Raw genomic sequence first — 10880 nt, forward strand, 5'->3', positions numbered from 1 at the left:
TGGAGTGGTTTGGTTTTGTCAACTCGAAACTAATCCTGTAACTCTGAATTTGTTAATCTATCATCATGGTACAGGCCCCAGGTGTGTTTAATTAGGGTTGAATCTATACTCTCCCCTTGTCCAAATACCCACACTTGCGGTCTTGGCCACTTGAGAGCGCACAAGTGTGGATATTTGGACAAGGCATCTGGCTCGGGCCCTCCAGGAACTGCGTTTGACAGCCTGATCTAACAGATCTAAGAATTAGATAACCTTAAGTAGTCATAATAATAATCTGCACTCTCATTATCTACTTTCACTGGGATGTGATCAGCTAAGGACAAAAAATGAAAACCTGATTATACCATAATAAAAATAATATTTTATTATGACGTAAATTAAACAAATCAATTAAAAACACAGGAAATCGCATTCAGATTTGTAGATGCGTGAATGTTGTTACCGGAAATGCGTGAGGCGTACCAAATAAAACACGGAAGTAGTGCTACAAGTAGCCTAGTCAATTGACCATTTAGGTCAAAATACTAGAACATAAGCACAACAGTAACTACTGTCATCATCTCCATCAGACGAATGACTTTGGGAATTGTTATTAGGTTACTCACTTCTGGAGTCTAAATACCGCCTACTTGGCAGGCGTCCAAACCCGCAGCTGACTCGAAATGCGCATGTGATGTGATACACAAATATCCTCAGGACGCGCCAAAAATGTACAAAACTGCAGCTGACTCGGAAGGTGCCCACCATACTTCATAGGCTGCCTGTTAGCAGTTTCGTAGGTTTTGCAACGCAGCCTCACTGAGTCCGTTAAACTGCCGTATAACAAAAACAGCTACGAGTTATTCGACCACTCAAAGTGATAAAACGCACATCACACTTATATGCGCTTTTAAATACACAGTCAGATGTGAATGTATGCTCTCGGTTTACCTGCAAAGGTCATCCAGCACCCCGTTAGGAATCTCCCCTCTTTTTGTCTCCATGTTAAGGGTAAAAACATCCCGAACAAGCAAGACCTGTGCGTTAAAAACAGCGCAAAGCTACTACACTCGCGTGCTTCGCATTTATAATATGTGGCTAAAGTACATGGTTCTGTACCATTCAAACGCTATACAATAAAAGAGCAAGCAATGCTGTGAATTTATATCCACGACGCTGATGCTAGCATGCTAACAAGCTAAAAATATAGCGCCGCAAATCCATGAAGTACTTGAGAGTAGGCGGGACCAGAAGCGGCAGTTAATGACAGAGCGCGCAAATTTAGAGCTCTTGACCAATCACATCGCTCTGCACATAACGGACATCACCAAGAGGCCAATCATAGTGAAGTTCAGAGAGCGATTTAGGAGATTAGCACGTTTGTCTGATTGTTTGTTTTATAAAATCATGCAATACATAAATGTGTTTATAATCACCTGGCTAAACTGTGAAAAAATTATAACTCGGATGCATTGGGCTTTTCGTACAGTCAAAGCCCAAGCCACTAGGAATAGATCGATACCCATATTTTCAGCGGCAGCTTCATTCAACTTTAAATGTAAAAAAATAAAAGCCTATCTTTCGCGGCTGTCTGCCTCGCTCCGCTATGAAGGGTGGAATTTTTTTTTTTTGTATTATGACAATTTAAAAATAGAAAAAGAAAAAAAGATAGGTTGTAATCTTATTTTTGTGCTTTTGAAAAGCATTTGTTATTCTTGTTTTTTTTTTCCTGTGTAGATAATGCCATAACTTTATGTGCGTAAACCCATATTATTAATTATCTTGTTAATGTTTTTTTTGTAGGAGATACATCCATGTCTCATTTCCCTGTTCGTGCATGTATTCATATTCATAAGTTCCGCAAGAAAAGAAAAAAAGGTGTGGTCGAGGAAGTGGCTCCGTGACGTCACGCCCTCAGTCACACACTGAGCTGGTGCGAGCAGCGGGACTTCAGCTGCTGTTTATGCATTCTATTTCATATCTCAATAAATCCATCATCGGAACAGACGAATCATGGCGCACGGGCTGAAAGAACGCTTCGATAAGTTCCTTTACGAGAAAAATCTCATGACGGACGTGCTGGCGAAGATCGAGGCGAGGACCGGAGTGAGCAGATCCTACATCGCATATGGTGAGCGCTGCTGGAGGAAGATCTGAACCAGGAACCGTTTCAGTTTAATGCTGTTTGCGCACGAATAGAGCTGGCAGTAGGCTGATGTTGTCTTTTGTCTTGCAGCTGTCATCGCGATCCTTGCAGTCTATCTGGTGATCGGATACGGCGCTTCTCTGCTCTGTAATCTCATCGGATTCGTCTATCCTGCATACATATCGTGAGTTGGAGCTGTAATCGATCTTTCTGGCCAGAACTAGCTGTTAATTCGAGATGGTCCTCACTGCAGAACACAAGATCAAGGTGGCTTGGTTGGATCCAGATCCAACTCCTCCCACCTTACATATACCTAAACCCACCCGTCTCCACCCCCTGATCCCTAAACCCACCCATCTCCACCCCTAAACCCACCCATCTCCACCCTTAAACCCACCCATCTCCACCCCGATCCCTAAACCCATCTCCACCCCCTATATGTGGATCCAACCCCACCCCCTGGATCTTTGTTCTGCAGTGAGGGGCTACTGGAAATTCCAGAATGTAACCACAGCCATTTAAAGTTCCCGGGTTCCTCCAGCGTCCCTACACCCCCAAACCCGCCCCTAAACCCAACCCTAAACCCACCCATCTCCAACCCTAAACCCACCCGTCTCCAACCCTAAACCTACCCGTCTCCATCCCTGATCCCTAAACCCACCCATCTCCAACCCTAAACCCACCCATCTCCACCTCTAAACCCACCCATCTCCACCCCTAAAGCCACCCATCTCCACCTCTAAACCCACCCATCTCCACCCCTAAAGCCACCCATCTCCACCTCTAAACCCACCCATCTCCACCCCTAAAGCCACCCATCTCCACCTCTAAACCCACCCATCTCCACCCCCTTGATGGTGATTTATTTCGCACATCTTATAATTGTAATATATCATTATTCACATCTGTGCTATTTCATAACAACCATCTAACATGAATAGTTTTAGATTACATAACATTATTGTTATATAACAGTAACACAACATATTTATTTAATTTGTTTTGGCTCAAACTCAAAAAAAAAAAGCTTTAACAATATTTACAAGACAACACAGTGAGCAAAAGGAGTAGGCAGCAGGAGCCATTGCTTATTACACCTACACTTCTCAGTTTCAAAATGTGTGTTCAGTCTTTCATTCAATATTTTTAGTTTTAGTTGTCCACCCATTAAGCATCTCCATTCAACAACATCTTATCAACAGCACTTAAACAGATAATTAATTCACCAAATTTTAAAGAATATAACCTTTCAATAAATAACATAATCTGAATATAATATAATGTAATGAATAAATAACAAATAAATAATTACTCATGTCCAATTTACTGATCATGAATAAACCTATATGGGGGAAAAAGCACAAAAATCATGTTAAATTATGCTAATCTTAAAAGGACCTGCAAATTATGGAAGTTCATTTTCTTTTGCAGTGTTAATGAGGTTATTATTAATGTGAGGAATTGAATCATTGAATCTTTTACATCGCTGATTCATTTAGAACAAAACACCACTACCATCCTGATCTGGATTCGTTTGCACCTATTTTCTTTAGTAGAGATAAAATGGACAAAGTAACAGGCAATATTGTTAACCTCTTGTGTTAACTTCCGTTATATAAAACCAATATCACACCCACAGTCTCTTGTTTCTGAAGTCCAGGCAACCCAAATTTTCAAGCTTCAAAAAGTTAACAAAAACATCGTACAAGAAAACAAGCCATGAATCCAGCAGTTTAATCCAAGTCTGCTGAAGAGACAGGATCTCTTTATATAATGAACAGACTAATTTAGACGTTTCTTCACATAGAAACATTGATCAACACACAAAAAATATGGTCAAAAGGAAGCTAAACTGTGTTTGCTTGACACGCAGGAATCAGTGAGGTTTGGTGTTGCGTGTCAAGCATGCACAGTTTCACTTATATCACAGAACAAAAACCTTTTCAGGGGACACTTGAAGCACTTTCAGATTTTGACGGTTTGAACTTTCAACCCATTAAACACACTGCTATTAATGTAATTATGAACAGAATTATGAAAATGAGTATAAATTCACAATCTTGTACCGTTATCTGGTGAAATGCTGAGAGACAGTTCAGGGTTAAAGAAGGCAAACCACAGAAGCCCGTGTGACTCCTTATACTCACTAATCTAGACATCACATGAAATTAACCCTATAAAGCCTGCTCTATCATATTTGATGCATGCATTTCTGAGGCCTCTAAATTATCAACATGATCAAAACTTTGCTGAAAAACCTGTTGTACTCAATCTACTACATGCCTTTCTTACTCATGGTTCACACTTTTTTAGCAAGTAAAAAGCCTTGAAGTTTAATTGTACAAACATCCACCTTCAGCTTGTGCGTCGTGTGTCTTTTTGCTGTGATATCTTTACTGATTTTTATCAAGTAAACGTAAGAATAACTTTCATATTATTAGTAATATTTCAAGATGATCATTTACTAGACTGAAGCAACTTTTTTTTTTTACTTATTTGATTTTCCATTCATCATTTTTTGAAAAAATCATGTTAAAATGTATCAAATATGATTGAGGAATGTTTATTGGTCTATTTGTTTATCTCTCAATCATCATAGCCCCATCTTAACCCCCCCCCCTATACTTTTACATTAAAAACTGTCAGAATTTCATCTTAGTTTTTGGCCATGTAAATAACAATATCTGCAGTAATCTTGAGTATTTTTGCTCCGTTTTCTTTCTTGAGTATAAGCTCCATATTCATGTCATATTATAAGGTCCATAAAAGCCCATATTTGATGTATCAAATTATGGGTGTGCGACATCACAATATTTGATCATGGACGATTAAAATGTCTCCACGATCTGCTTTTGAAGAAATATCATAGTATTGCGCTACAGCGCACATTCTGTCAGTTGCAGTTATCTCAATATACTGTACAACGCCACATACATTCACATCACATCTAACTCATTTACACTCACGGGACACTGCACTTATTCGCAATCACAAAGGTACATTATTTGCATGGGTTTTAAAGCCTCGTCGGTTAAACATTTCATTCACGAGCTGTTCTGACATGCGCTTTTTCTGGAGCGCGCGCACATTAAAAATCCTGTCAAACAGCGCCTGATTACTGGACTAAGTTATCTTTTGTGTTGGATTGCGCTAATACTGTCAAAAACACACAAGTTTACATATAAACACAGTTGGTTATGTCTAAAGTGAAAGTAAACAGTTGAGAGAAGAACAGATGCGTGACTGTATATTAGATGCATGAAGGTCTTAAAGTGATAGCAGACTAATAATACTAAACATGCTGCCGCTTGCCATTTAAAGGGATAGTTCACCCAAAAATTTAATTTCTGTCATTGTTTACTCACTCTCATGTTGTCCCAAACCTGTATTGATTTCTCTCTTGTGCTGAACACAAAAGAAGATATTTTAAAGAATGTAGGTAACCAAACAGTTGCTGGTCCCCATTGACTCTGATAGTAGGAGAAAAATACTGTGGAAGTCACTGGGGACCAGCAACTTATGTTCAACAGAAGAAAGAAACTCATTCAGGTTTAAAACATCTTGAGAGTGAGTAAATTATGTACATAATTTTAATTTTTGGGTGAACTATCCATTTAATGTTAATAAAACAAACAAAAAAAATACACAAAGAGAAAAACCATTCACTGCTCTGACTGAAGAACTTTAATAGCGTTTTGTTCATACAGTTTCTTGAATGCTACTACTAAATACACCTACTGTACCTGAAAAATAAAGCATTGTTTGTTGTATTTGTATATTTACACACACACACACACACACACGTCTGTTTGTAAAAAAAACTTTTTGCTGTGATATCTTTACTGATTTTTATCAAGTAAACGTAAGAATAACTCATATTATTAGTAATATTTCAAGATGATCATTTACTAGACTGAAGCAACTTTTTTTTTTTACTTATTTGATTTTCCATTCATCATTTTTTGAAAAAATCATGTTAAAATGTATCAAATATGATTGAGGAATGTTTATTGGTCTATTTGTTTATCTCTCAATCATCATAGCCCCATCTTAACCCCCCCCCCTATACTTTTACATTAAAAACTGTCAGAATTTCATCTTAGTTTTTGGCCATGTAAATAACAATATCTGCAGTAATCTTGAGTATTTTTGCTCCGTTTTCTTTCTTGAGTATAAGCTCCATATTCATGTCATATTATAAGGTCCATAAAAGCCCATATTTGATGTATCAAATTATGGGTGTGCGACATCACAATATTTGATCATGGACGATTAAAATGTCTCCACGATCTGCTTTTGAAGAAATATCATAGTATTGCGCTACAGCGCACATTCTGTCAGTTGCAGTTATCTCAATATACTGTACAACGCCACATACATTCACATCACATCTAACTCATTTACACTCACGGGACACTGCACTTATTCGCAATCACAAAGGTACATTATTTGCATGGGTTTTAAAGCCTCGTCGGTTAAACATTTCATTCACGAGCTGTTCTGACATGCGCTTTTTCTGGAGCGCGCGCACATTAAAAATCATGTCAAACAGCGCCTGATTACTGGACTAAGTTATCTTTTGTGTCGGATTGCGCTAATACTGTCAAAAACACACAAGTTTACATATAAACACAGTTGGTTATGTCTAAAGTGAAAGTAAACAGTTGAGAGAAGAACAGATGCGTGACTGTATATTAGATGCATGAAGGTCTTAAAGTGACAGCAGACTAATAATCCTAAACATGCTGCCGCTTGCCATTTAAAGGGATAGTTCACCCAAAAATTAAATTTCTGTCATTGTTTACTCACTCTCATGTTGTCCCAAACCTGTATTGATTTCTCTCTTGTGCTGAACACAAAAGAAGATATTTTTAAAAATGTAGGTAACCAAACAGTTGCTGGTCCCCATTGACTCTGATAGTAGGAGAAAAATACTGTGGAAGTCACTGGGGACCAGCAACTTATGTTCAACAGAAGAAAGAAACTCATTCAGGTTTAAAACATCTTGAGAGTGAGTAAATTATGTACATAATTTTAATTTTTGGGTGAACTATCCATTTAATGTTAATAAAACAAACAAAAAAAATACACAAAGAGAAAAACCATTCACTGCTCTGACTGAAGAACTTTAATAGCGTTTTGTTCATACAGTTTCTTGAATGCTACTACTAAATACACCTACTGTACCTGAAAAATAAAGCATTGTTTGTTGTATTTGTATATTTACACACACACACACACACACACGTCTGTTTGTAAAAAAAAAAAAATGGGGTTACAGGGTTAAAACATCCTGGTCTTCTCCCAAGACAAGAGAAGCAGTTATCTAATGCTCTAAATGAACAATCTTCTGTCTGTTATCTAATATTAGTAAATCTGAAATAACAAACGGTGTGTAGAGAACGCAGACTTCAGGTCATCATATCAGACTGTGACGCTTCATGTGTTTGCAGAATCAAAGCCATCGAGAGCGCGACCAAAGAGGACGACACCAAATGGCTGACCTACTGGGTGGTTTACGGCGTGTTCAGCGTCGCCGAGTTCTTCGCTGACATTTTCCTCTCCTGGTTCCCCTTCTACTTCCTGGGAAAGGTATTGTACGGTACATAACATTATGTTAGCTACAGTTAAATGCATTTTATTGTAATAACATGTCAGTCATGTTGATTTGGACTTTTCAGTGCATTGGTAAAGTAACCCTGGCAACAATATTTCACCTGTAATTGTTATTATTTAATGAAAAATACAATTTCTTCATTTTTTTATTGGTGCATGACAAGAAAGAGATAACTTGAGATAGTTATAATAAATAGTAAAAGCATTTTTTAAATGATTGATAAGCATCACAAATGCAGCAATTAATAAGAATAGCAGAAAATATTAGATTAAAGGAATAGTCATCAAGTCAGTGCAGGGCCAGTATGAAGAGAAGACTGAGAGAGAAGAATATTTGATTAATGTTAAATCATAAACGCACAGGTGGCCAAATACAAGGTTTTAATTACTAGAATTTAGTTCATTAAAATTACCCTGAAGATACAAATCAGAAGAAGAATCGTGATGTTTCTAGACCAAAGGATTCAAAGTTTAAAACTAAAAGAAAAGGTTGGTGGTGTCAGTATGGTTTAGAGACCATCCTGTTAAGTGTGCCAAACCTTATTTTCCTATTAACATATTTTTGATCATTACTGACTTTATTGACCTATTGAAATTAGATGGGAGAGATATACATTTTCTGAAAATATCACAATGCTATCAAAAGCTATAGCCATTTAAAGGTGGTGTCTTCTGATAAATACGTTCGGGCTAGACGTGCCCACACTGAACTACAGTTTAACCTGATTTTGATCACTTTTGATCAAGTGATTTAAGGCCCCTCAGTTTGAGGTGCCTTAAGATTGACGATTGAGGCGTTACAGCCCAAACACGTTTACTTTAGTGCATTTTGTGCTTGAGCCCTTAAAAGAACAACTGTGTGAATGGACAGTGGGCACAACATTAATATTTTCATATGTAAAATTAATGCTTTTCTAATATGGAGTAGATTAATGGTTTTGTTTCTCTTTTGGCTCGCTAGTGCGCTTTCTTGGTTTGGTGCATGGCTCCCACTCCATCAAACGGCTCTGTTCTGCTCTACACAAGAATCATCCGGCCCTTCTTCCTAAAGAATGAAGCCAAGATCGACAATGTGATGAAAGACATCACGGATAAAGCATCAGAGGCGGCAGACAAGTTTAGAGATGAAGGTGAAAACCAGATGCAGTTCATGCATTTGCTGTTTTTGTCAGTTGAGTTGGTTTCTGATTGGAGAAATAGCAATTAAAAATGCATTTGGATCTTCACTGACAGATGATGTTTCATCAGTGATATGTCCAAGCTCTGTGTTTCCTTGCAGTCTTTAAAATCAGTTATGAACTCTTGTTAATCCAGTCTTTTATTTTGTCTTGCAGCCAAGAAAGCCACTGCCAACATTATATTTGAGGAGAAAAAGACCTACTAAAACCCACAGCCATTTCAACTGCTTCCTGTCCTACAGGATGACGCTCGCCTGAATAAATGTTGCCTTCATATGCTCTTATTTTTCAAACGCCTGGAAGTGGGTCGTTATTGTTACTCCCTTTGCCTTTGCCTGTCTTTAAACCTGTGGCAGCCGTATTAGATTACATCAGACAGCCAAGTTACCATAGTTGTGGGTAAGACATAGATCATGTTACAAGATATCCAGTGACGCTCACCCTGCAGTGCTTCAGTCTCAGTAAACTTCCTTATCTTTCCTATAGACAGCATTAGCCTTTGGCTTGTAGTAGAAAGTCATCAAATAGTTTATCTTGCATCTTAAGCTCATTTAACATTATGCATTCGAAGATGTATTTATGTGTGAAAAGATTTTTGTTTGTAGAAATGTCTCTTCTGGCAACATCAATGGAACTGTAAGCATATGAATCGTGCATTTGACGTCAACTATTAAACTATTGGAAGACATGGGCTTGACGGTCTCATCACTTCTCTCAGTCTGTTAACAATCATTAATTGAGATGCTGTAAGCTGGGTTAACAAGCAAGCTTTTCTTCTTATACTCAACTAGTGAAAGCATGCTGTAGGTTTTTCACTTGTGAAATAGTGTAAATTGGTGTCATCAGCAATGTTTTAACTTCTGCTCATTTCTGTAACCACACAAGTCAACTTGTGCAAGAGGACAGAAGAAATGCATTTGCACTCGAGTCTGAACGCAAGAGTTGAGCAAGAGCAGAACATCGTGCAGATGGCAAAACGCCATGCTTTTTCCTCTGGCATGTTCAGTTGTAGTTCACATGCATCAAACAGCAGGCTCAAGGGCAAAGCAACATACTTTAAATGGTAAATGAGGCAATGCATTGCTGACAAAAGTGACAGACTCAAGTTTCCTGGCATTAAAATCTATCATACTGAAATAAGCAACACCATCAGCGACAGTTTGTGAAATTTACCCAAAAAGAAGCTTGTATTCATTGGTACAGACAATCATCATCAAATGCTTCTGAATCATAAATCGTAAAATGTACTTGAAAGCACGCTAAATTACATTAAAGCCAGATTACAGGTGAAAACAGTGATTTGAGTTTAATGACTTTATAAACAATTATATAAAACAATTACTTTAAAAATCCATGCATTTTCAGTGTAAATTTGGATTTGAAATATAGAAGGAGATCTATGTACATCAGTATGTCCTGTAACAGCATTCTGACTTACTCGGGCTGCATAGAAAATATTACATTATTGCCAACATTTATAGAAAATAAGAGGAAAGATCATCATGGAAATGTTCTAAGGAGAGCTCATAAGTGCCTCTAGCTACGATCGACCCGTTCATGTCCTTTTTTTGTTACACCGCTTGTATTTTTTGACATGATGCTGTTATAAAGTGAGGCCAATTCACTTACAGATAGAGAGAAACCAGAGAGGAGATCAACAAACCAAACGATCCTACAGAACGAATACACGTGGAATATTTACCCCATTTCATGATTCAAAACTACTGAGATTAAGAAACGTCAAAAAAACCAAAGAAGAGAGGAAATAGCCTGAGTCGATGGGGAAATAGTTAAAAAAATACCAGCCTGAGAAAAGCCCATTTGATTTACTTTATACAATAATTTACAGTAGTACAATGTGGAAAAAGTGACATTATCTGATGCGCACTAAAAATAGTCCAGATTATTTTACAGCCGAGACAGATTTAAATAATTCAAGCATGATGGAAAGAAAAATTACA

General features: G+C 37.6%; 2 protein-coding genes across 2 annotated transcripts in view; one reads left to right on the forward strand and one right to left on the reverse strand.

Annotated features, from left to right (window-relative positions):
- Positions 1–1284, reverse strand: part of LOC107740787 (m7GpppN-mRNA hydrolase-like) — an 8071-nt gene extending 6787 nt beyond the window's left edge. The window contains exon 1 of the mRNA XM_016553288.1: positions 931–1284. Within this exon, the coding sequence (XP_016408774.1) occupies positions 931–983 (53 nt within the window). The 5' untranslated portion in view covers positions 984–1284. The remainder of the gene's footprint in view (positions 1–930) is intronic.
- A 577-nt stretch (positions 1285–1861) lies between these two features.
- LOC107740782 (receptor expression-enhancing protein 5-like) lies at positions 1862–9607 on the forward strand. The gene is made up of 5 exons (XM_016553283.1): positions 1862–2110; positions 2216–2309; positions 7579–7717; positions 8703–8871; positions 9076–9607. The coding sequence occupies exons 1-5, from the start codon at positions 1993–1995 to the stop codon at positions 9123–9125; spliced, it is 570 nt and encodes a 189-aa protein (XP_016408769.1). The 5' UTR covers positions 1862–1992; the 3' UTR covers positions 9126–9607.
- The last annotated feature ends 1273 nt before the right edge of the window (positions 9608–10880 follow it).

Source organism: Sinocyclocheilus rhinocerous, unplaced genomic scaffold (assembly GCF_001515625.1).
Source record: "Sinocyclocheilus rhinocerous isolate Xijiao unplaced genomic scaffold, SAMN03320098_v1.1 scaffold1097, whole genome shotgun sequence".
In the NCBI taxonomy this organism is placed as follows: domain Eukaryota; kingdom Metazoa; phylum Chordata; class Actinopteri; order Cypriniformes; family Cyprinidae; genus Sinocyclocheilus; species Sinocyclocheilus rhinocerous.

Bases quoted from the DNA above. Each gene is read 5' to 3' on its own strand.
- LOC107740782 (XM_016553283.1), top strand. From the start codon at position 1,993: ATGGCGCACGGGCTGAAAGAACGCTTCGATAAGTTCCTTTACGAGAAA. The intron at 2,111-2,215 runs GTGAGCGCTGCT...TTTGTCTTGCAG, and splicing joins CAGATCCTACATCGCATATG to CTGTCATCGCGATCCTTGCA. The intron at 8,872-9,075 runs GTGAAAACCAGA...TTTGTCTTGCAG, and splicing joins AGACAAGTTTAGAGATGAAG to CCAAGAAAGCCACTGCCAAC.